This window comes from Takifugu rubripes, chromosome 11 (genome assembly GCF_901000725.2).
Source record: "Takifugu rubripes chromosome 11, fTakRub1.2, whole genome shotgun sequence".
Taxonomy (NCBI): domain Eukaryota; kingdom Metazoa; phylum Chordata; class Actinopteri; order Tetraodontiformes; family Tetraodontidae; genus Takifugu; species Takifugu rubripes.
In genome coordinates, this window is record NC_042295.1 from 13,860,811 (window position 1) to 13,886,188 (window position 25,378).

The 25,378-nt window shown below is 43.1% G+C and overlaps 3 protein-coding genes across 5 annotated transcripts; 2 read left to right on the forward strand and 1 right to left on the reverse strand.

The window, feature by feature from the left end:
• Positions 1-3,682: 3,682 nt before the first annotated feature.
• Positions 3,683-5,040, forward strand: opa3 (outer mitochondrial membrane lipid metabolism regulator OPA3). The gene is made up of 2 exons (XM_003968677.3): positions 3,683-3,871; positions 4,453-5,040. The coding sequence occupies exons 1-2, from the start codon at positions 3,730-3,732 to the stop codon at positions 4,779-4,781; spliced, it is 471 nt and encodes a 156-aa protein (XP_003968726.1). The 5' UTR covers positions 3,683-3,729; the 3' UTR covers positions 4,782-5,040.
• A 526-nt stretch (positions 5,041-5,566) lies between these two features.
• Positions 5,567-15,166, forward strand: LOC101072785 (heterogeneous nuclear ribonucleoprotein U-like protein 1). Its single transcript, XM_011608658.2, has 16 exons — positions 5,567-5,693; positions 6,156-6,405; positions 6,767-7,300; positions 7,497-7,713; positions 7,962-8,035; positions 8,250-8,389; positions 8,577-8,676; positions 8,767-8,879; positions 9,002-9,268; positions 9,385-9,507; positions 10,812-10,940; positions 12,340-12,508; positions 13,250-13,513; positions 13,614-13,756; positions 13,855-14,064; positions 14,273-15,166. Exons 2-16 carry the CDS (start codon positions 6,186-6,188, stop codon positions 14,387-14,389), a joined length of 2,820 nt encoding a protein of 939 aa, XP_011606960.2. The 5' UTR covers positions 5,567-5,693; positions 6,156-6,185; the 3' UTR covers positions 14,390-15,166.
• On the reverse strand, positions 15,062-25,215 carry rasgrp4 (RAS guanyl releasing protein 4). 3 transcript variants are annotated; one of them, XM_011608657.2, is made up of 18 exons: positions 25,194-25,215; positions 23,844-24,077; positions 20,815-20,957; positions 20,254-20,365; positions 20,009-20,071; positions 19,788-19,919; positions 19,535-19,676; positions 19,058-19,231; positions 18,851-18,967; positions 18,492-18,767; positions 18,320-18,400; positions 17,968-18,072; positions 17,729-17,838; positions 17,446-17,596; positions 17,324-17,360; positions 17,109-17,240; positions 16,814-17,016; positions 15,062-16,719 (listed from the first exon to the last, which is right to left on the reverse strand). In XM_011608657.2, the coding sequence occupies exons 2-18, from the start codon at positions 23,858-23,860 to the stop codon at positions 16,609-16,611; spliced, it is 2,106 nt and encodes a 701-aa protein (XP_011606959.1). In that variant the 5' UTR covers positions 23,861-24,077; positions 25,194-25,215; the 3' UTR covers positions 15,062-16,608. The 3 variants fall into 3 exon arrangements, with proteins under 3 accessions (XP_011606959.1, XP_029699187.1, XP_029699186.1); XM_029843327.1 differs by lacking the exon at positions 25,194-25,215 and having other exon boundaries at positions 17,330-17,360; positions 23,844-24,316; XM_029843326.1 differs by lacking the exon at positions 25,194-25,215 and having other exon boundaries at positions 23,844-24,315.
• Positions 25,216-25,378: the final 163 nt, after the last annotated feature.

The window sequence follows — 25,378 nt, forward strand, 5'->3', positions numbered from 1 at the left end:
ATTGCTATACATACATTAACAACAAAGCCTGGGATTGTACATAAGGCCAACAAATCACATAAATGTGGGGGCATTCGTGTGTAGATACAGCACTCACTAGACTGCTTTGTTAGTTTAACATTTGAGTCCAGCAGCCCAGAGAATAAACAAGGGTGGACGGACAATTTGAGTGAATCTACATCCAAATCAACAAATCACGCACAGGCTGACAGAGAGGTCTCTGTGCACGTAAGTCCAGCATAGCTTCAAACAATTAAGCAACTGGTCCGGATACTGTGATACACAATCATGTTTTTTTTTTTTGTGGCTTTACTACAATGTTGTCACACTGTTGTTGGGCTGTTGCATAATTTCTACAGTCTATAACACTGACACACAAGCAGTAAGCTTTTACTATACTAAACTGCTAACATGGGTTGTCCACGAGTGCTAAGACTTCTGGCTTGTTCATCAGAAAATATCCAGTTACAAAAATGGTGACAAATTTTGTATGTGGGTTATCTAATAACCTATAACAGGAACGCATCTACCAACGTAGACACATTTCTGGAGAAACTGCATTTGTCAAACTTTACATTTGCATACACACACTGGAAACATGTGGGAACATACATGCATCATATGAATACACACCATGATGCAAACTGAAGTGACTTCTCGGCCACTTCTTGGTGCAACACATTGTCATTCTGTATCCCATCATAATCTCAGCATTACAGGGACAGACCGCTAATAATCTCACATAAGGTCAATAAATAGAGCTGGCCAAAATCAGGTATTGCGTCAGTTTACTCACCTGCGATCCGTTTACCGAAGCAGTCTGTTAACATGGCAACAACAGTTCTGCATCATTTTTAGCATACTACACCGAAAAGAGGAGCAACCAATCCAAATGAATGATTGATTCATGCAACAATTTTCCCAACGCAGTCCTCCCCATCTCGGAGTAGGTTAGAGCACAGAGACGGCGTCACAGCACACAGGTCACCCTGCCTGTTTTTCCGCATTTACTGAAAAATAAAAGCAAAATAAGCATCCTACTGAAAAAAGGCGAGATTTGGCAGCATAGCTGCTATGCAGCGTATGCAACGACTACAAGTGAAGCACATTTACCCGGACAAATCCATCTCTGAGACCACACGGCTTTCTTCACCCCCACCCCCCAAAAACACTGACGTCTAAGTGGATGGGTCGACACCCTATGCGCGACACCTGTGTCATTTAAAAACTGTCGGCCTGGTCCAGAGAGCACCGTCCGTGCAGCAGCGCTCATCACCTCTGATAAACTTGTGATTGAGTGACGCGGTCTTCCACCGGACGGCGTTAGGACCCCTCAGGATCCTGCTCGCTCATCCAGCCTATGATCCATATTATAATTGGAGCCGCATACTTCCAGGTTCCCATACGTACCTGTCATCACCAAAGTGAGGTTTACGCAGACTCCACTGGGAGACTAAATTCTTCATTTGCAGACGCTGACTGAAGGCGTTTCATGACCGCTGCAGCTCATCCACCACGCGAGGTGTTTCCTCGAGAAGCCACTGACTGCACCATGAAGATGTGGGCTGGCTCAAACGTTTGACCCCGCCCACCCCGCGTTGACGCGTGTAGGAAGAGAATTGTAGTAACTGGCTGTTTGACAATATGGTGGTAAGTATTTTATTCTAATTCGTCCTGCAATTTTGTCACACTGGCTGTGGCAGGTCATTGCTAAAGACGAAAAGTTCAGTAGAGCCAATAGTAATGTGGACAATACTGTTCTGACTTGCTTAGACTTTTGGAAACTGGGTTAGGATCAGGATGTTGATGTGATGGTCGCAAAGCGTATGTGATGGTGCCGTTGATTTTTCCAACAAATAAAATACAGTATTCAAATCCCATCACTAAAATATATTGTACTCCATCCATAGTTTCAGTGGTGTGAAGGCAAAGATCTTTTTTCAGCCATTTCTGCATTTTCCAAATCTAAACAGGTTAGAGAAGTGGGGAAAGAGAATAGTCTATACAATGAGTTCTGTGTGCTCTTCTCATGTCACACTGTTTGGGTGTTTCCTTAGGGTAGAGATAACACGGAGGGATGGAAAAATAGAGAATAAATAGCTATTGCTAAAATATATGCTTAAAATGTTGAGTGTATATGTCAAAAGAAGGTTTAAAGAATATAATGAGGGTTTGCAGGCTGAAAGGTGTCGGCTGATGACCTTTACAGGCCCATTAACGCCTAGACGGATTCTTCTACTGCAGGATTCCCACCCTGGTGGTTTAAGAGAGAATAGTGAAGACCTTGGTCAGTATGAAGCATCACACCTAGCGTCATTTTTGGATAGATTTTTTATGCATTGATTTTCACACCATAAATGGTGTGCAAGGGGGGATTTGTAGAGGAATGGTGTAATAAAATGGTTGTAAAGCAGCGTTGTGACACCATTAAACAGCAGGACACATGACAACAAATGGAGATATTTGTGGGGGGTGGAGCAGAGGTGTAACACCCCTCGGTACGTGGTTGCCCTGTTTTTGATGTGTGCAGAAAGAATAGAGCATCAAGATATTGAATCTGGATTCTTCGAGTATGTATAATCTCAGCCATTTGTGTGTTCAAGAAATCAGGATTTCAAACAGTACTTTTTCAAAAATGTTTCAACCTAAAATAGACATGTTAAATACTAATGAAGGAAGGTCAGGAATGCAGCTTTGGTTACATGTAATTCTTGAGTAACTGTATCAGTAAAAGTGTGTAACTTGCTTTCTGTTTAGAGCCCAATTAATGATGAAGAGAACATAAACACACTGAGGGATTAACTGTTATGTCTGTGAGAAGAGAAGGGCTAATTTTATACTTTTCAGACAAAATGGACTGGGAAGCATACACATATTTGCATCACTGTGGTGTGGGAGTCCTGTAGATGTGTTTATATTATGTTTATAGTCACATTTGCCTGTGTTGAGATGTTAAAGCAATCATGGCATTGTAAATATGTATTCATGTACCAGTTGTAATCATAATCATTGTGTGTACTTTATCATATTGCTTTAAAAGGGTGTTGGCTGCAAATACGAAACAAAAAGTGGTTGAAATTGTTGGGAGTCATGTGAGATTATGAGTCCTTGAGGGACATCTGAGGAATAAGAGCAAATATGGGAAAAGAGGGTATACACAAAGAGTTGTATTGGAGGAAAAAGCCAACCCCCAGGTTGTGGTACACAAGGTAAGAGCCCAGAAGCAACTTCTGGAAGTTATTTCAGCACAGTTATAAATAAAAAATCACATACATCACACAATTTCTTATTGAGAAAGCAATATATATAAATTTTTGGTCGCAATATCCCTTTTGGGGTCACGAGATGTGTGCTACATATAAGTTGTAATATATTTTTCTAAATCACACTTAAAGATGAAAAAAAAAAAGTGATTTCCATTTATGAATGTAGAATTTGGCCACAAATAAAATCGGGTTTATGAGGGCGGAGAGAATCAACGTAATAATTTGTCATAAAATAAACGAACATGTCAGACGTTATTGCTGCTATATCATTACAAACTATATGGGTGAGAAAACACTTGTGTGTTTGTGCAGTATTTTAAATTGAGAAGAACACAGGCACACGCATAGTGCAGAGTTGCGTGCACAACTACCGGTGAAAAACAAAAACACCCCTCTGGCGTCTGCTCTCGAGCCGAGGGAACTTTGATACGTCATTACGCACACTCAACGTACTTCCGCCAAGATGGTGGTCGGTGCCTTCCCTATCGCTAAGCTTCTCTATCTCGGTGTGAGGCAGCTGAGCAAGCCTGTCGCCAACCGAATAAAAGCCACAGCTCGGACAAGCGAATTCTTTAAAAATTACGTCTGTTTACCGCCAGCTCAGCGTAAGTATCGCCTGGCATTCAGCTGAGAATGACCGCTAGATTTCAGTGTCAGACATCAGGCGGAAGTCTACAGTGAGGACGGCACAGCGACAACCAATCACATTGTACTAGTCGTTCTCGCGCAACCTATCAGCGTTGGTTTGTTATTCTGTTAACCAATAGCAGGTAGAAATATCTGAAAGGGGAGGGGCTTGTTTGTCATTGAATTGTCTGTGCGAAACCTTTGCTTTCGGATAATAATAGTGTAATTTTTTTTAGAATCTTGAATATAATTTGAAAACAAGACAATACACGAGCAGCATAATGTTTCTCTCAGAATCAAATCGGTAATAGAATAAAAATATGCAGCACATTCACGAGTAAAACGAGTGTGTATATTAACTCATTGCTTCGAAATACTTTGTTCTTATCTGTCCTCTGGGAACAGCAGTAAAGTGCCACCTCTTCCCCTGAATAATAAGCACTAAATGGATAAATAACCTTTGTATTTGGGTAACAGAGGAATTATTGTGTGTGTGTTTATATAATGTATTTAATGATGTATATAATATAAACATATTTGTGTATTTGTGACCCTACAGTTTACCATTGGATAGAGATGAGAACAAAAATGAAGATCATGGGCCTGCGGGGTTCCACCATTAAGCCTCTAAATGAGGATGCAGCTGCAGAGCTTGGTGCAGAATTGCTAGGAGAAACAATCATCTTTCTTATTGGCGGTGGATGTATGATACTGGAATACGCCAGACAGAGTGTAAACTCTCGACGCAAAGAAGAAGAGCTCAACGAGACCATTATTAGCTTACAAACTGAAATAGCAGAGCTCAAGCTAACCACAGAGACTCACGATGCTCAGTTAAGGGAGTTCAACAGAGTGCTGCTGTCCTTCCCTGTCCCTCAGAAAAAGTGATATCATGTTTTGGTATGTGAAATGCCCTGGTTTTGGATTTGTGGGGCACAAACAAGATGTTGCACCGTATCTTGTGTAAGTTGATTGCAAAAGGGCGTAACCATATCAGTCCACCATGCCATTTGGTGCATTCATTATCTCATGATTTGAGCACCATGTGTAACGGGTTGTTGCTATGACATTCATAGAATACTTCTATGTTTAGTCTTCAATGCTCATTGTAGTGATAATTGTAAATAAATAAACATTCACTAATATATTTCAAAATGTCCATTGAATAACCACTTTTATAAATTCCCAAAAGAGTGATTTGTCTTAATTGGTGAGTACGTGGTACTCATGAATGAGTAACATTTACAAATGTCAGCTAAGACATCACCAAACAATCCAAGAATATTTTTTATTTGCAGTCATTTGTAAGGTATGTTTGACGTGTGGAAGACAATATTAACCCACTGATGAAGTTGAATTAAAACTGTTTTTCTAATCGAATCATAAGTAATGATGACGACGACCTGGAGCGATGGCAGTAAGATGGATTTCCTTATACGATAAATTTAAACGTTCGGAATTGTCCGTGAGTGGTTTTGTGCTATGACTGCCACCTACTGGACAATGTGGTTTATTGCCTTTGATTTTTTTGGAGGGAAAGTTCTCCCATCTTTTTTTCAACAGATACGTCTAAATTCCTAACACTCCTTCAATTCACGGCACATTTAATTCAATACAAAGTTCCCGATCTTGGTTAAAAAAAAAAAAAACCTTGCAAAACTCGCGACTTAAAAATTAACATAAACAAAACTTGAGGTAACTTCCGGTGGCGTGCGCTACCCACGATCGACCCTAGGGGGCAGCACTCTGTCCGAGATCACCTTCTGTTACGACTGACCCGCGCAACTCGAGTGAGAGGAGGTAGGCCTCGGTTTTATTTTGGCTATATTCTCCATCGCAAACCAAACGAAAACAACTTGAACATAAATGTTAAACATGTTAACGTCCGTAGCTTCGTATTAGTTAAGTTTAATTTACATGTTTACATCTGTAGTCTGGCGTCGTAGCTTTCACGCAAGGCTAAGAACGGCGAAGTTAGCCATGTAGCTACAGTTCTAAATTAATGGCGATTATTCCAGTTTTATCATAGCTGTGAAAAATCATTCATGCACATTTGCGATAGCTGTTGTGTCCGGATTTATGTAGTGTACGAGCATTTAATCAACCTTTCGAAAATTTGGACATTTGACTGTAAATCCCCCAGCGTTGCCTTACCAGCTAATAAGCTACGGTTGCTAGTTTGGTTAAGCTATCTGTCCTTAAAGCGAAAGCTGTTGTTATGATGTCTTATTGTAATTGAATCGTCTGCTTTTGTGTTTATAGCTAAAATAAAGACAACAGATTAAGAACACAATGAGTGTTGACGTAAAGAAACTGAAAGTAAATGAATTAAAAGAGGAGCTCCATCGCCGCGGCCTGGAAACGAAAGGCCTGAAGGCGGACCTAGTGGTGAGGCTGAAAGCTGCTCTGGAGGCTGAAGCTCAGGCTGATGTCCCACAACAAGCAGAGCCCAAAGATGAATACGAGGAAGCCCAAGACATCGACAGTGGAGGGGACGCGGAAGAGCAGCAAGGTGAGAGCTTTTTCCAATTCAGCTTTTTATTCCTACATTGATCTAACATTGCGTTTCGACCATTGCAGAGTCTAGTTCTGATTCTGATCATAAATATCTGATAAAATATACTTGTAAATTTACAGTAATACTTACTGTTTTTTTTGGTAATAGCTTACATCTGCAGTGTAGTTTAATCTACCAAACATAGCTAAAGTAAAGATTTAGCATCACTGTAGTTAAGTTTCATTTGCTACTATGAAAAAGTTGCCTTAAGTTTGAAATAATTCCTGGTAAAACTGTCATGGACACTGTGTATACTTTATGTTTTCATATTTTATGGTGATTCCAAACTATAAACATAGAACTTTGTCATTTTCAGATGCAGACGCAGCTGAAGATGATGGGGAAGGTTATGTTCCTCAAGAAGTAGAAGGAGAAGATACTGAGGACAGGGAGGAAATGGAGGACAGGGAGGAAATGGAGGACAGGGAGGAATTAGAGGACAAGGAAGAATTAGAGGACAAGGAAGAATTAGAGGACAAGGAAGAATTAGAGGACAGGGAAGACATAGAGGACAGGGAAGACATAGAGGACAGGGAAGACATAGAGGACAGGGAAGACATAGAGGACAGAGATGAAGCAGAGGACAGGGAGGAAGCAGAGGACAGGGAGGAAGCAGAGGACAGGGAAGAAGCAGAGGAAAGGGAAGAAGCAGAGAAAAGGGAAGGAGGAAAAGATTCAAGTGTTTACTATGAAGACGACCTTTATGAAAGCCGCGTGGCTGCAGACCCAGGACCCAGCATGCCTGACTTCACAGCAGACGATGATATATCCAGAGATGATAAATCTGATGTGCCTGAGGATGAGAGCAAGCCTGAACCAGCTACAGATATAGTCACTGACATCAAAGAAGGTGAGTGTTTAAAAGTTGAGTTTATCGTGCATGCCAGATATGTATTTGGCTGCATTTTGTATAGAAAAGTTGATGTCAAACATTTTGATATTTCTCCCGAGTTCTGTGACAGTGTTGAAAAGTTGGTAATGTTTTAACATCACTTGTACAGTTGGAGGACTGTTTCCTGACTCTTACTATATACTTTTTCTTTTAGAAATGAAAGCTGAGATCAAAAAAGAAGAGGAGCCTGAAACTGTTGACCAGCAGCAGCAGGAGGACAATCACAATTCTGAACATCCCAGTGGGCGCGAAGACACGGCTCATTCGGATCATGTCAAGGCGGAGGGTGATAAAGGTGGACACTACAGCCGCAAGAGACCATATGAGGAGAATAGAAGCTACAGCTACTATGAACACCGGGAGGAAAAAAGGTAATCCGGTCATGATTTGATTGTTGTTGCTTTTAATTGTTGTTTTAATCAGATCAGTTTTACATTGACTGCTAAACATACCTCTGCAATTTCTACTATATTTAGATTATACACATTGCAAAGTTGCATTAACTGCATTTCAACACTGCATACCTCGATATCTGTCAGCTATAGATGATTGCGGACAAAGAGGCAATAGCAGAGATTTGTTTGACAAACTGTAAATCCACTGTCGTGTCATTTTCCAGATCCCGAACACCACAGCCCCCTGCTGAGGACGAGGAAGAGAATATAGATGACAGTCTTGTGACGATTGATACGTGTAAGTGCAACGGCTAAATTTATGATTATTGCTGTGGCCTATGCAAATCTGCTGTATCATGAGTCAGCAGAAAAAAAGGTTAGATCAGGGTTAGAGTTCATCTGTTCTGAAATTATACATGTCCTAGCAAACACGTGTGATTTGTTAAGCATTCTCTGTTACTTATGCTTGTACACTGCTGTTGATTTATACATTCTTATTTTTTTTTCTCCAGACAATTGTGACTTGCATTTTAAAGTGTCCCGAGACCGTTACAGCGGGTATCCACTGACGCTGGAAGGATTTGCGTACCTGTGGGCTGGGGCACGGGCAACACACGGCGTCATCCAGGGCCGTGTCTGTTATGAGATGAAGGTAATTAATGTGTCGTTTTGTGTGTATATCTATAAACACTTGTTGACACTGTATTATTGCGTTAGCGTACCCATTTATCTTCTCTCTTTTGCCCACACTGAGGTAGAGGAGTTAATGCTTGTTTAACAAAACACCTTTTATTTACTACCAATTAAAACCTCCTTTTTTGTTTCACCTGAACTTTCAGATCAATGAAGAAATTCCTGTGAAGCATCTACCCAGCAGTGAGCCAGATCCCCACGTGGTCCGAATTGGATGGTCAATTAACCACAGCAGCACTCAGCTTGGTGGGTGGAGCCGTCCTTATCTAATTTGAGGTATAACTTCACTGCTTTGGGCTAATTTTAGCCCTTGTATTTTATTTTTACCTGCTTTAGGTGAGGAGGCCTTCTCCTTTGGATATGGAGGAACAGGGAAGAAGTCCGAAAACTGCAAGTTCAGCGACTTTGGTGAGAAGTTTGGTGAAAATGATGTCATCGGCTGTTACATTGTAAGTACTAGAAGCCTTTATACTTTATAAATAGCAATATCAGGATCTTCTGGATGTGTTGTCAGTGCTGCGGTCACAAGCTCGCTCAAAAAGACATTCTTGCTTGGTCACCATCATTTCAGGACTTTGAAAGCGGCGAAGAGGTAGAGATGGGCTATTCGAAAAATGGTGTGTCGTTGGGTGTGGCTTTCCGGACAACCAAGGAGGCACTGGCAGGCCGAGCTCTGTTCCCTCATGTCTTGGTGAAGAACTGCGCTGTCGAGTTTAACTTCGGACAGAAGTCGCAGCCATACTTTCCCCCTCCAGAGGGATACACGTATATTCACAATCTGGAGATGGAGGACAAAATTCGAGGCACTAAAGGGCCTGCGACCAAATCTGAATGCGAGGTAGGGTGGCACTTTATAATGGCTAAATGTTCACCATAAAAAAAGAATCCTAATCATTTTAACGGAATTGTGATAGAGTACAGAACAAGATCCTTGTTTCTCTTCACTTGTGTCAGATCCTTATGATGGTTGGCCTTCCCGCCTGTGGAAAGACCACATGGGCTGTGAAGCACGCAGAGGAAAATCCTGAGAAGAAGTACAACATCTTGGGCACAAATGCCATCATGGACAAAATGAAGGTTGGTTTTGGGGATCACTTTCACATCACTCCACAGTTTTGCGTAACTAGAAATGGTGTTGCGCCCACAAGTTGGTATTGTTTAAATGCTAGAACTGAAGACTCCATTGTGCTTAAGACTGTTGTGTTTTGTGCCGGAGCATAATTGTGTTGTTTGCAACAATTCCTACCCAGTCACAATACTAAGCTTTTGACTATTATGTTTGGATTTTTAAATGTCCTCCCTGGCTAACACACATTCAGTAGCTATAAGCCAGCAGATTCTGAAGGTCCCCAAAAACATGTCAAAAGGTATAAAAACATGACCTGTTCATTCAGTGGTGCAGATGTCTTTAAATATGCAGCCCTTCTGGATAGCTAATAAACCATGTATAATATTTCTAAAATGACCTATATTATATTGAATTTACATTGAAGTTCAAGCTAATGTTTTACAAAGTAGGCCTAGTTTGAACCTGCTTTCAAAAGGACAATGTGGCTAGATAAAGCAAAAGAAAGAATTCCTGTTTAATGGGCACGCTTCATGCTGGGCTTCAAACAATTACATGGCGTTTTCCAGAAACTGCTCATGAAAAGGTTCACCAGGTGGAGTTAGTGCTACTGTGCAGAGGGAAAGGGGAACTGGGTGCTGAGGACAACATCAACTATACAGTACATTTGGATCTCAGAGAAGGAACACGATGACGCTCTCACTGAAAAGCTGCCAGTCATAAAGGGAACCATGAAAATTCATCACATTGTGTCTCTCACACCCCCACAAGCTCAACAACTACAACTCCAAACACAGAGAAAACAGCCACTAGCTCACAAAATGCCACTCCAGCTAGATGGAAGAGGAAAAAGCCATCCCCATCAGCTTAAAAAGTACAACACCACCACTAAGACCTAGTTGGATGGCACGCCGCTCATAGGTGCGGCTGTTAAAATAGTGGATGGACAGCAGATAATGGGCAAACACTCATTTAGATGGCCGCCAACCCTAAATGGGATCATCTGTTCTGCATCAACCAACCTGAGCCATCAACACGTGATAAAGCAAAATATCTGATTCAGAAACCTTGCAGTAGTGGTTTCTGGCCAACAGCATGTCGTTCCACGTAACAATCGTGCTTTTTGAGTTGAGGATACGATGTCACCTTTAAATAGCCACAACAATAGACTTTTTCCAATCCTTTACCAATACCCCGGGAGGACATTTTCAAACCACGATCCACTGAATAATCCCATTCTTAAAACACACTTTTGACTTGTTTAAGTAGTCATTTTCACCCAGCTGACTTAAGGATCTGTGCTGTGTGCTCGTAGGTGATGGGACTGCGTCGCCAGAGGAACTACGCAGGCCGCTGGGATATTCTGATTCAGCAGGCCACCCAGTGTCTGAACAGGCTGATCGAGATCGCCGCCCGCAAAAGACGCAACTACATCCTAGATCAGGTACTGCCCTCTAACCCATAGTCTGTGCTTTGCTCACCACAGTCAGTCAATGTGCCCTGCTCAACACTCTCTCTAATGGACTATTTATTTATCTTTCAGGAGACTATTATAGCGTAGAAGAAGCATTGATCATCTACTTGTCATTTGCTTTTCATGTATTGTAAAAGACTATGATTAATGGCTCTCATAACTGAAGGAATATTTTATGTTTTCATCTCAGCAGATTTGCAATTGCTATTTCGTGTCAGACTACAGTATTGTTTGTCTTGTGGATTTTGAAAATGTACAAGTAAACCATGACTTTGTAAAGATGTTGAGAAACAAGTAAGCTCTGACTGGTGAGTAAGAAAAATAACTTCCGTTGCTAATTTAATAAGACAATAAGCGCAATAGCTTTTTTAAAAAAAGCTATTTTTACTTGAGATACATGGAACTTTTGAGTGTGTTTGTTAATAAATTGCCCCTTAAGGTAAGTAAACTAACAGCTTTTAAATTTCCAGACTCACTTGCTTATGGAGTTTAAAAGGTAGGTAGGTCTGATGGTGGGCTGGCTTTTCTATGGACACTGTGAGTATTGTCAGGTAGGTTATATCTGTCTGTTTTGTCTTGGGGGACAAGATCTCCGATGATCAGGTAAGCCGAGGTAAGTGGGGAACCGTTACAGTAGTTGGTGATTTATTTAAATGCGTTATTTAGATATTACAGTAATATATGAAGAGCCTTAGATCAGGCATTTGAGGCATTAAATTACCTCTCTGGGGTCAAAAGATTTGTTTTCACCACTAGTTAAGCGTAAAACCGCAATATCAAATCAGAATAATCACAAATTAAAACGACTTTATTTTGGTTTGACTGCGTTGTAAGCTAGAGTGAAAAGCTCAGAAAAATGCTGCAAAAACGTGTGAGCCAAAAGGTTTTCTTATCAAGGCAAATCAGGTTTTTTTTGCGTCACCTGATATTTAGCGAACTGCAGATTTGCACAATTAAATGCACAGCAGGACGACTTCATTAACATTACAATTTTATGAAAATCAATCAGTACAAATATGCAGTTTTACTCCACCTCGGTTTTAACTCCGGTTGAGTCAGTCACATCGTCTCCGAGATAATAAAGTTTGATAACCGCTAAAGTCTCGACTTCTGTTTAAATAATTGGTAGATAGTGTCATATTTTCGGGCGTGTAAATACATAAGATCTATCAGCAGTCCCGGTGTATCCACATCCACGGATGGGAAGGTAAGTGTGGAGTGATGAGAGGCCATTAGATCCTGAGAAAAAGCATAGACTGACATCCGAGCCAAAGCTCTCTCACTTCATCATTGCAGGGTTCCAGTGGGAAGCCATTACAAGTAAACAATAACAAACAAGCTTCTACTTCTTTCTTGTCACCATTGCTAGACAAATGTATATGGATCAGCAAGGAGACGAAAAATGCGTCCTTTTGAAGGTTTTCAACGCAAGGCTATTGTAATTTTTCCCACGGACGAGGATTTAAAAGAACGAACATTAAAGCAAACCAATGAGCAGGGGAAGGATGTGCCCGATCATGCTGTTTTAGAAATGAAAGGTAGGAACGCTGTGGAAACGACAAAACACCAGATCTACTTTTTTACTTTTCTATGTGTTGTCTCTAAAATCAAACTTGGAAGAAGCCCCCCCCCCCTCCCCCCCTCCCCTCCCCCCATTATAGACTTTGACCAGAAATCAGACCTGGATTTTTTTTTATTTAAAGTCCACATAAGTTTTCTTTTTTTTTTTTTGCCTTTTATCAGCCACTTGCCATTCAGCCTACTTCTGGCGCACTGCAAACTGAGACTGAGGCCTCATTGCCCCATCCTATAGTTCAGTAAACATTGCCCAATCCGATTCCTGGAAGGGAAATTTCTAAATGGCAAACTTACGAGCAGTCACATGTTCCAGATGTTGGAAGTGAACTTGTAACAACCTTACATCAGCTGTCTTTGGTTTGCAGTGTTGGTTCCTCCTTTCACCTGCCTTGTAGTTCTTTTTTGTCCCCCTCCTTACCTCTCCTGAACTCTTCTTGTCTGCTTTAAGAAATTTTCCTCCATGTTCACCTGGAGGTCATGTTTAGTCCCTTCACCCTGCCATTTGCTTCCATCTATCTGCTTTTAATTTCTGATTGTTCTGGTCTCTATGTGAGAGTAACTAGGTTTCCTTTGTCCTCCGGTGGTGTGACTGCTCTGGTCTTCACTACACCCCCCCCACCCCTCTCTTTCTCTCTTTCCATCCGACTATTGCTGGATGGGTGTATCTCTGCTTCCCGTGGTTACCTCTATCTCTCCTGAAGCCAACTTCACTCTCCCCGAAACCTGTGACTTCCTGGAGGCCGTGACCTTCGCCGAGCTGCAACACGACAATGCCGAGAATCTGCTGAAGCAGTACAATGAGGAGGGTCGTAAGGCCGGTCCACCTCCCGATAAGCGCTACGACAACAGACAGGGTGGTTTCCGGGGTCGCGGTGGTGGTAGCTACCAGCGGTATGACAACCGCGACTACTCCCGCGGCGGCTACCAGAGCCGAAGTGGAGACGGAGGGAGTGGATACAGAGGAGGTAACTAAAGCAAAATGAGAGTTTCTTCAAGTGTTGCTTGTGAGTTAGAGATGGGTGAAAAAATAACTCTTGCGTCCTGAAAAAAATCTTTCACCCACAGGCCGTGGCAGTTACAACCAGAGTCGCTGGGGCAACAGCTATCGCGATGGAGGTTCCGACTCACGCAGTGGGTATAGTCGTAACCAGCAATCGGGAGGAAGCTACAATCGGCCAGTTCCTTACAACAAGGGAGCATACAACCAGGTCCTTCATCTTGATATTACTGTATAAATATAAAGACCTGTAACCATCATTGTGTGACCGTGCTCTATATTCTCTTGCACCTCTGGCTCCCCCCACAGAGCTACGGCCAGAACTACGGCCAAGGATACAATCAGGGCAGCTACAACAACCAGAACTACTATAGCAACTACAATCAGTACCCTGGATACAGCCAGAGCTATAGCCAGACCCCTGCCTCTGGACAGACGTACAACCACCACCAGCAACAGCCTGCACAGCAGCAGCAGCAGCAGCAACAGCCTCAAAGCTACAACCAGCAATATCAGCAGGTGTGTTGACTTTATGTAGAATTTCACCACTAGGTGTCACATGTGAGTACGTTAAGTTGTTGGCTCCAAGTGGATGACCAGGAGACCTACAGATCCCCCACACTAACTCTATTAATACCAATAAATAATAGCAACCCCTCAAAATCAGAGAGTTGTGCAGAAAAAAAGAGGGTTCAAGCCAATTAACTGTGTTTGTTTTTCTCTCCAGTATGCTCAGCAGTGGCAACAGTACTACCAGAATCAGAATCAGTGGAACCAGTATTACAGCCAGTATGGCAGCTACCCTGGACAGGGAAGCCAAGGCTCCTCTTCTGGTTCCCAGTAAACCAGTCCTGCACCCGTACCTGTGCTTCTTAGTCCCAAACACTCTGACCTCTGCAGCAAATTGATTTTGTATAAAGTCCCCAACCATAATCATCACCGTTGGTGATTCGACTGTCGCCTTTCGCTGGGACTGGCGAAAGGATGAATGGCTTTACAAGTAAAGGGTGTATGGGCCTTCATTCCTCACTAATCATTGTATACATAAAATGTATAGTTTGATGTCTTTTCATTTTATTTTCTACTGATTGAAGTCTTACGCTAGCCTGCACAGTGAGGTGGTAGAAGATAGGTATCAAAACATTTAATGAATATTATCTCTTATACATTAAATGTGGATATCTATGCTCCACATTTGCTACAGTTTGAAAGTAATAACACAGTTTATGGTTGCGTCTTGCGAACAGATTAGGCAGGAAAAATACAGCAATGCCTGAATACTTATGCTAGTTTTCTGAATCTTAACAAAGATCAAATGCATGTTTTACCCTCATGGCCCTTTTGTCTTTTGCTTTATTTTTCAGTAACTAAGTGAGCACATTTTATTTTCCCCAATAGCTTTCAAACATGGAACATTTTTATGTGTTGATATTGTAGTATTTAAGCATTGATCCAGTCTTTGATTGAAAAGATTAGTTTGCCACTCTCAGGAGTTAATTGTGCATTTTCTTTTTTCTTTTTTTTTTTTATAATTTTGTGATTGGTGTTAAGTATAGTAGTGAATCCTGTTGTCCAACCCATTTTTTTCTACCAGATATTAAAAGAACAGATTGACCATTTATCCCAGCTGTGTTCTTGTCTTTATACAATAAATGCGCTTGTATACACCTCTAGAATTCTGCTTGACCTTCTTGACCTGACAAACACAAAATCCAAAACTTGACCATGGAACATAAAATTCAGATTCTGGAGCATGAAGTCTTCCCAGTCAGTCCTTCAAACTAATGTATTCATTTTGACAGGAAATGGTTTCCTAACATAAATTGAGTTAATACAGCATTGACTAAAAGTGCATCAGAGTTTCTAAAAGCTTTCAGATTCTGAACTAAAAGAATCTTTTTTTACCCCCACGTACCCCTGAGTGAAGATCCAAAGATAAAATATGGTAGCCTGCACATTGTCCTATGTTTGTCCTATACAGAATAAACATACTGTCACACATAAATATTTTAATGTCTTGATGCAATACACTTTTATTACATTTGTTGCAATATAATAAATCTAATGGATGGATTCTTGCCAGTAAGGCCTGTTCAATTTCTTGGCTGATGCTTAAGTACCATGAGTGGTGTGAAAACCACAGTTTGGGAACCAATGACTTGTATACCATGTGAAAGAAATGCAGCATAATAATAATAATATATGGCAAAGTCAACGCCATGTTACAGTTGGGTTCAGTCCAAAGTCCAATAACAGACACATGATCTGGTTCTGGGTGCTACACAGTGGCTGGTCAGTTTCAAGGCACATGACGAAGGAATTTCTGATCGATCTGATTTGTACCATGTCAAACACAGAGGGTTAATTAATGCTCAATATGAAACATCTTCTCTCGGCACATCTTGGTTTTATTACCCAAAGGCACGGACTTTATAATATCCAAAAAATTTGAATTGAACAGTTCACATAATGGTAATGACAGGAGGCAATAATACATCAGGACTGAACAGGTGTCCTGTTTCCGTCCAACGAGAAAAGGTTCTGGTTGGGTTTGATTTCACGAGGAATAACCGATCAGGAACTAAATCCCTACATCTAGGAAAATGGTGTCATCAAATAAATGGCAATGAAAGGTAGAAGTATCCTGTAGCTGCCAAAGTCCAAGTGAAACAGACTTGTGTTGAGGTTAGTGTTACTCTCCTACCCGGCATTATGTGAACAAGCTTGAGAAAAGGCTCGATGTGTGTGTTTTCCCCAGACACTAGGGAGTGACCACAGGTTGAATCTCACTGTAGCACCAAAGAACCAAAGCACTTGCTCCTCAGTCAAGCTGCCGCCTCCATAAATGTCTGCAGGAAAACTGTTGAGTGAGGCCTAAATAAAAACAGCAAAACCAAATAAAAAAAAGTCACAACAATACCTAAACACACAAGAGTCCTCGTATAGTCTTAGAAAAGTCAAGAAACGGGGATCCCTTCAACTTTTGATCCACTGAGCTCTGTCAGAACTGTGGCACTCTGGGGTCTTTTTGTCCATTTGGGGAAATGTGTGAAGGGAAGGCGCTCAGTCCGGCTCCCTGCTCTTGTCTTTGTAGATGTGCAGCTCTTCGATCTTCTCCTGCAAGAAGGAAATGGGCATAGAGCAGCCACGGGTTCTGTGTGGCAGCGTGTTGACCTGGAACACAGAAAACGGGTTCAGCAGCTCCACAATGATCAGGGAAGACGTGGTTGGCATGTGTCGGATTTGGCTTCTGCTAGCAAGGTTTCACCTTTCTCTCAGGGGATGCGTGGGCATGATGGTTGTGGTGACTCCCTCTCTTGTCCTTTTTTTCAGGCGTCCACACTCCAGGGTCCGTCTGGGTGGAGCGATCCGACAGCGCGGCGTCGCCTGTGTTATTTTTCCACGTCGAGGTCCCTTTGCAGTTGTCCGTTTCGTTAATTTGAGGGAAAAAGAATGTCTCCTCCTCCGAACCTGACGGATTACAAAACAAACCAGCGTGCCCAGTTCAGAAATAATTCTGGCCCAGCGAACCAGACTTTGAGGATGATGGAGAACGGACGTACTGAAGCTGCTGCCCTTGGTCCTGGATTCGGACGCGGGGGTGCCCGGGCAGGACCCAGATGGGTTTTTCTGTTTCTTCAAGCATTCTGTTCCCACTTGATCTCGACAGTGCCTGTGACAGTTTATCCCACAGTCTGAGGAACAGACATGGATTAAAATTGTGAAGCCACCGATGTACGTATGATTATAGATGACATTATATGGACCGTTGCCCTACCCTTACAGTGGTAGCCCTGTTTGATCACTCCCCACAGCTACAAGTACAGATTTGATTCATGTGATTTATGCTGATGAAGACTTTATTTATTAAGATTTAAAAAAAGAAAGACTATCACTTACAAAGCCTCCGCAGGTGTAACAAAATGTAGGCCGTTTATACGTGGTTTCATGAAAGTTGTGTGCATCGTTGAAGTTGTAGCCCAGCTTGGCACATATCGACATTCCCCTGATGAAGTAAGAGGTGATTTCTTCACGACTGATTTGTCCCTCCCTGGGCAGGAAATGTTCCGAGACAGGGTGCAAAAATTAGTCAGCCGAGGCCTGGTGTAAACGGCACGGTTCACATTTTCACTGCTCGGTGCCTCATTCGGAGGCCTTTTTTTTACGCTTGGGGCTTCCTCACCTGTCAGTTTTACGAATGCAGAAGGAGAAGGGGAAGTTGGCAGCTATTTCTTCAAAGTCCTGCAGCGAAATGTAACCATCTTGGTTCTGGTCATAGTTTTTCATGATGGACTGCAGGGGGCAACAGAGCATTGGAGGAAAAGAAAAAACACACTGAGACCACTCGGGTTGGTTCTGCTTTAGGTGAAGGTGCAATGAGGAAGTGAAAAGCAGAGTTGTTTGCAGACATTAGAGACTCACATCCACCATCTGATTGACGTGTTTGGATATGGTGTCGGGGTCGTGCCTGGGGGTGACCCCCGAACCCCACTCTGCGACCACTGGAGGTTTGTCTTGAGCTGCAGGCTGTACAATGAGAGATGAAGAGATGATGCATGAGGGAAACAGGAAAAAAGAGCACACCCACCACATGACACGCTTCTCTAACGTACTGCACTTTGATGTGGCTCATTTTGAAATTATTCAGCCCCTAGTATGAGTGTTTGTTTTGACGATGTTACGCCCACAGACAGCAGAGCACAAGAACATCTCTCCTTGTGTGAAACCAGGCTGTAACGACTGTGAACTTGAGAGAGTTGTGCGTCAGACTGACCTGGATCTTGGGGTTTTTGGGTTCCTTGGTGTATGACAGTTCGTAGATCTCATCTTCTGTGTAGTATAAGTCTAGGGAGAGCTGACGGATTAAAACGAGATGAAACAAAATCACGGTGAGATCATTGCAAATGATATCCATGCTGAAGGTCGTCGCTCAGATTCTGTCGTACTGTGAGGAGATGCAGAAGGTCTTTGTTGGCCTCGAAGGGAGGCGTGCAGCTGTGAATGGCCAGCAGATCGCTAATGTTGCTGTAAAGGTGCTGCAGCTTGCTCAGGTTAATCTTGTCCTCGCTGATGTAGTCAGGCAGGGCCTCATTGAGCGAGATCAGGTCCTTTAGGTGGACCCCGAGGATGGGCACCTTAAAGCCGCTGCATTCGTTGTAAACCCGTCTGTAGTTGACGTAGTTGCTGCGTGACGACAGCAGCTCCGTCAGCTCACTCAGGGCCTGAGATCGGGCGAAGAACAAAAAAACGGGTCACAATCTGACAAATGAGGCCACGCGCATAATTTGCGCCATGTATAAACTACCTTCGTGATGTCAGGGGGCAGCAGGTTAAAGGTGTCCTTGAGGCGTGAAATTGAGCTGTGACAGAGACCCCCCGTGACGGCCATTAGAGTGTTAAAGTTTTGCAGAGCTCGGAGTTTCTGTGGAGGGTAACAGCAGATGTCAGTCGGGGGTGGGGGGGGGGAGCAAAGAAGGGCAGTTCCCTGCAGCCAAACCTGATAGTTATTCACCTGAGCCACATGGATGAACTTGGTGAAGACCTGGGCTCTCTGCTGGGCCGTGTGTCTGCTGAGGATCATCAGCTGGACCCACTGGGACACTCCGTTACACATCATGACCGACCGCTCCAGGGCGGGGTTTTCCCTCACCGAACCCTGCACCACGTAGCTGCGGTAGTCCGGGAACTGACCAATCAGATCGCACAGCTCAGACACACAACCGCTTGGGGTTCCTCCAAATCACTTTCTTTCTCGAGTGTAATTTATTTTAGTTTTACTTCTCATTTATTTGACTGTATGCGATACAGACAGCATTCCCTAATGTAAATCTCTGCCGTAAACACGTGCACACAACAACTTGTGAAAAATCACGGGCAGCAATCGACGATGTTTAACAATTGCACAAGAACGAATGCACGTTTTTATCACCATGAGAGGTCGAATGTTTCTGTGACAATCGGAGCAAATTCAGGTGTTTTTCCGACTTACCGAAATGCTACAGAAGTTCTTGAACTCCAGGTAGCTCAGGTGCTCCGCCATCTCATCTGACTCCATGTGGTCGAATATCAAAGACACCTTCCTCTTCTTCATGGAGGGGGATGGGGCTTGGTAGATATTCACATCTGGGCTTCTAGGAAAACAAAAACAGACCGTTCCGATCATACAAAATCTGTTGAAAGCTGCTGGAAATGTTGCCGAGTAATGGAGCTATAACTGGGAATCGGATCTAACGCTGGCTCACAGGCAGGAGGTGTCGGTGAGGGGTGAGTTCGTCTCCTCTCCCTCTGATCGGACAAGAGCCCACAGGTCCTCTATGGTCTGCTCAAGGAGGGTGTTTGCCTCAAATACTGCTGGGAACTGGCTGATCCACTGCCTTGCCACAGAGCAGGACAGGAAAGCATGTTTACTTCCCACAAACAGAGCAGCAGAACCAGTTTTCTCTCACAACATGTCCTCACTCACCTAATAATGTGGCGGATCTGAGTCTGTCTCAAGTCCCTCTTGTCTGAGGGACAGTCCTTATAAGTAAGACAGCGTCAAGGACATGGAACCACATTAGCAAGGATCTATACTAAATCTGCTTCAACATATTGAGGGTAAAACAATGCCATGCCTGTTTCCTGAGCAGATTAAAGAACCTGGTCATGTGACTCCAGGCAAAGGACCAGAGAGACCAAACTATTAAACTGTGAGACAATTGAGGATATAAGGTGAGAAGTTTCTGAGCAAACATCTGCGATGGCACCACCCAACTGTGCATCATTAGGGCCATATGAACCAGGTGGGACCCTTTGGGGCTGGAAAACCTCCCCTCGGAATCTGCAAACGCAGACAAGAATATCACACAAAAGTGTTCATTTGGAGAAAACCTGTATGACATAATATAGTCAGGTAATACATAACCAACCACCAGATGCACCAAAATATGGGCTAAATTGCTACGCTGAGCAGCTACTGTTATTTTTTTTTGATTAAATGGTAAAAAAGACGTGATTCATGAACTTTGTGAACGTGGTGGGGAAACGGTGAAGACAGGAATTTGTATAGTTAAGTGCCGCATGGAAATAACTAGCTGGCCTCTGTAGCCCAAAGGAACAAAGCTTGATTGTATGAGACTGGCCTTTGTCTCCCTCGCCCCCCCTCTGCTGGTTCCTCTCACCCCAAATACCCTCCTTTCCCTCCCTCATCCCTCATTTATATAACCTGGTTGTGATAAAGAGTAAAGGCACATGACATACTTTGGGAACATGTGCAACAAAGAGACTGACCAAAGCAGTTTAGACAGCGCTGTATGAGCTCATCCAGGCTGACAGCGCTGGTGCTGGGAGCAGAACTGGGGTTCTGCAGGGCCCGACTGATGTCCTGAGCACTGGGACATGTATACCTTCTTCGCTGGACCAGCTTGGACTTCCTGGCAGAGAAAAGAATGAGAGAGAAGCATAGATGACATAGAGAGACACAGAGTCAAACCTAGGGAGGATTCAGGCGGCCTAGAAACAAGCGAAGCAGCATGTGGGGAGATAATGCAGGTCAGCCTCTGAGGAACCGCAGCTCCTCACATCTGATAAGTTGTCCTTGAGTGTAGCAAACATTTTACAGTAGCTACAAGGCTTTATATGTTTCTCTTTTACCGACATTTTGTCCATTATCAGAAGGGAAGAAAATGTTTTATCCACATAAGAGTGTTCTCTTAAATGTTCCTGATAAGAGTCTTGGAGCCTTTAAAGAGTATTTGCAGTCATAAGATGCAAATATGCTTTCTTACATTTAACCGCAGGAGAGATGAGATGTCACTTCCACAGTAAATACAATCACCTCTTCCTTATAAGATCAGAAGCTTGTTTTCTAACAGTCGGCTGCATTGGTCTTTAATCCTCCCATTTCTACATGTAGAGTATTATCTTTTATTTATACTTTGGTAATAGCTGTTGCACCAAATGTTTCTGCTCCTGTTGTCAGGGTCCTGGGTGTGGTGATGAGCTGCCAATTACCAATCTGCTCAGTTTATAAGGCTGCACATGGCTGCCCTCCAACACCACATACGTCTGTATGCACATACGCCACAGTGGGTGCCAGCACCAGAGCGCCGCCTGGGTTTTTACCTCCACAGTCAGGGGGCTCCTTTTTACAGTGCCTCCCTAAGAGAGCCAGTTACCTGCTCCCTTTCAGCGCTTATTTGTGCCCTGTGTCTCCTGCTGACTTTTTCATAAACTCACTTTTACTGACTTAAACACGCGACTCTTCAGTCTCCTGCATCTTGGGTGCTGCCCCGCGTTGGACAGCCTATTACACTTGTCCGAGGAAATGGTGTGTACCCTGTAAACAGCCTGTACCTTATGAAACCACCTCGTGTGATAAAGCAGTTAAAGTGATGACACTACCAGGAAATGCTCTGAGTTCAGAGAAATTGGAAACAAGTTCCCTGAATGGCCAGATCTGCATCCTCTTCTCTTCACATAGTGTGTGCATATATTTTTCACACATCAACTGTGTATGTGTATATATTTGAAACCTAACTAAGCAGCCAGATTCCAAAGCTAATGCCATGTTTTTGCTTCTTGATATTAAATTTTGGAAATATTATGTTACTCTCTAGCATAAGACATATAAATGGCACAAATGGATTCCATATGAGTGGATGAAGGGCAGATGAGAGCCTCCAAACACCAGAGTGGATGTGATTTGATTTTTGCTTTACATTAAATCTATATTCACTTAGTCCCACTTACATTTATACACTTAGCTCATCAACAACCTCACTTTGCCTGTGTAAAAGGTAATTAATGAGTTAGGTGAAATGAAGTAATAGCATTAATGGTGTCGCACGTGGGGGACTTTTGAGCTTTCGTGTTTTCTGAAATGACTATTTCACCTGCTTGCTGCCAAACAGAGAAACTCACGGGGAATATAATTAACGTCATGAAATTTGGCAGGGAAATTCCCACGGTGTACCAAAGGAAGAGTAATACATGCGTAGAAAGATATGAAGAAACTGTTGACGAATGCAGAAGGAGCAGGACTTCCAGGCAAATCTGATTTTGCATTCACTTGGGAAAAAAACCCAAGACATTGTATTTACCGGCCTGTATTCAATGGTACATCAGTGGAACTCGGTGCGTGTATCAATAACTTTATTTTAGGAAGTCCTTCCACACCTCCCCTTCCTCTCTGACTACTTCTTCACCCACAGTTTCCTCTTCCCTCATCCTTGTTCTATTCAATCCATTCAGGAAGCCGCTTCTCTTTCTTTTCTTTGGAAAATCCCCCTCTCACCCTTTCCCATCCATGTCAGGACTTCTGGCTGCAGATCCAGTTCCTCCCTCCCTCTTTTCCCTCTCTGCCTCTCACACTGGTGGGGGATATGCAAATTCCACTCTTTATTTCCTTAATTGATTAATTGAAGCCAGGACCCTTTGAAGGCCTTGTTTGTGTTCTGCTCGCTCTCTCTCTCTTCCCTCTCACAACCTGCATTTTTGTTCCGTCTGCCTCGAGAGGATCCATCTCCCGAAAAGAGCCCTTCATTGATTTGCTCCAACACTAAAGTCACAGTACAATCTACTGTAGCCACTATCAGAGACATCAGCCGTGTTCATAAAGTGTAATAAAACCAATGGCAAAACTGTAAATATTGCAGTAAAAAACATGATGGCACTCACACACACTATGAATTAGTCTGTTTAAGAGATGTGATCCATAAGATCTGAAGACCTGAATTGACATAAAGAGCAAATTGTGATTTTTCTCAAACAAGAATATCAGCTTTGAATCTCAGATTCTGCAACAATGCAATAATATCCAATAAGAATATAAGGGATTATCTGAATGATCTGAGTTATTTTCTGTGCAAGCTAAACAGATTTCCATGGAAAGGTGAAAGGCGACTGCCAGTGCGCATGCACGGCTGTTGAATGTCAGACCAGGCTTGTGTGTAGTGTACACACATTATCTGTGATGTTGATATTCTTCACAGATATGCGGGTGTGTGTCTCTGTGTGTGCAACTTTTCCTTCAGTGCAGAACTGCTGTTCCTCTACACAGCAGGTTTTATAAAAAGTTAAACGCTCACACAAAAAATATACACAAACACACACACACACACACACCCATGTGCTTTTTCACCTAGCAGGAGCCTTTACACAAACCACAGTGCTTCTCATAACCTCACTATTCACACTACTGCTGCAGCACTTGAAGCTGTTTCTGCTGTTGATGACAAATAACACGCTTGCAAAGGAAACTTTGCTCTGAGTGGGTTCGAGGGCACCTGACTCTCAGTTCTAAAGATCTTTAGGGTTACCTCTTAGTCTTGTTCATTGCAGAGCTCTTCTCCTCAGCAGCACCGCTCCTCCAGTGGTGATCCGAGCAGTCATCTGAGCAGGTCCCCAAGGCTCCGAGGCTGACCCTGCTCCTTCTCCTCTGTGTCCTATGTGTGTGTTTGTGCCCCAGTCAACAGGATCAGGATGGAGAGCTGTGGGGGGCGAGAAGGACTCTCCTCCCAGTCCTCGACCAGACTGTCCTCCGCGCCAAAACCCTATTTGCCAAACCACAGCGTATATCAGTTAAGTCCCTTCTCTGCTGTGGAGATAACTATCAGCCTCGTTGGTTCCACCTGCGACGAAGCCTCAAATAAGCTCTGAAGTAGAGCTGGCAAAAGTCATTCACTTGTCCCTTCAACATAAACAAGTCTGCATCGTAAATGGAGGAACTGGCTCTGACAGATAGGGGAACTCACTCTAGTTTCTGTGTGTGTGCGTGTGTGTGTTTGTGTGTGCGTGCATGCATAAGGAGGAGGGGAGAGAGGAAAGAGTGATAGAGAGACCATGAGTGAGAAATAGAGTGAGAGAGTTGTGAACACTGCTGCCCATAGTGGAAGAACTGGGATTCGAGAGATAAACCTCCAACTATAAAACATCATCTCCCTCCAAAAAGGCCACAGATGAACGCCTTCTAATACCTCTACGTGGAGAAGAAATCACTGGACGTCTGATGGCATTCCTTATTCCTCGTTTCTATTCTCTAGTTGTTCCGCAGGGTTCTTCAGTGTATCATTTCTTGGGGTGTCAAGTGATTACACAGGAAGATAGTGTTTGTGCTTGTGAATGTGGCCGTGCAGCTGGACAGAGAGACTCAAAGGCATCCTTGTTTTAACGCTCCAGAAGGAAGAGATGAGCAGCTCAGGGGGACATAATATGCCCAAGTCTGCAGAGGTGGCTCCTTTGCTGCAGGAAGCTGGCGGGTTGGCAGAGAGTTGTGACATTCAGAGGCAGGGAAAGATCTATAGAGTAGGAATCGCGGAGTCTTCGCACGGAAAGTGCAAACGCACAGGCGCGCAGACAACACTGAAGGACTATCTCAAATGTATTTGCGTGTTTAATATTTCCTGTTCATGTGGTAACTTTACTGCAAGCTTATGAAAGCCTTCTATAAAACAGGAAGAGTTGTAATCAGATCAGCTGGTAAATCTAGATAAGTTCTGAAAAACATTTTAGTTGACGCCAATCACGCATGTAAAACAATTACGTTTTATTTCTACTATTTTACCGTTAGACCGAAATGAAGCCAAAATGAAGTAGCGAGAACAATGAAATAAAGTCGGTAAAAATGAGAAAAGACAGAAGGGTTAATTCGATGGACTTAAACCACTTACCTCTTTTCCACCAAGATGCTTGAGTGGCTGTTTTAAAGCCGCTTCACCCTCTTGATAAAGTTTAAATAATTCTTATCTCATTATCGGGACTATGTTGCCACCTTCAGGAGCACCGTGGCCACTGCACCCACGGCCCAACACGCACCTCTCTTCCGAGTCCGAACTCAAACTCCCAGAGTTCACGT

What these genes read in the sequence shown, in the direction of transcription:
- rasgrp4 (XM_011608657.2), bottom strand. An exon ending in ACCTTCTGCATCTCCTCACA is followed by an intron (nt 18,401 to 18,491) that starts GTACGACAGAAT and finishes TTAATCCGTCAG; the next exon opens with CTCTCCCTAGACTTATACTA. An exon ending in GACCAAGGGCAGCAGCTTCA is followed by an intron (nt 17,017 to 17,108) that starts GTACGTCCGTTC and finishes GTAATCCGTCAG; the next exon opens with GTTCGGAGGAGGAGACATTC.
- opa3 (XM_003968677.3), top strand. Translation starts at nt 3,730, where the DNA reads ATGGTGGTCGGTGCCTTCCCTATCGCTAAGCTTCTCTATCTCGGTGTG. An exon ending in CTGTTTACCGCCAGCTCAGC is followed by an intron (nt 3,872 to 4,452) that starts GTAAGTATCGCC and finishes GTGACCCTACAG; the next exon opens with TTTACCATTGGATAGAGATG.
- LOC101072785 (XM_011608658.2), top strand. Translation starts at nt 6,186, where the DNA reads ATGAGTGTTGACGTAAAGAAACTGAAAGTAAATGAATTAAAAGAGGAG. An exon ending in GCAACTACATCCTAGATCAG is followed by an intron (nt 10,941 to 12,339) that starts GTACTGCCCTCT and finishes CACCATTGCTAG; the next exon opens with ACAAATGTATATGGATCAGC. An exon ending in TGCTGTTTTAGAAATGAAAG is followed by an intron (nt 12,509 to 13,249) that starts GTAGGAACGCTG and finishes TCTCTCCTGAAG; the next exon opens with CCAACTTCACTCTCCCCGAA.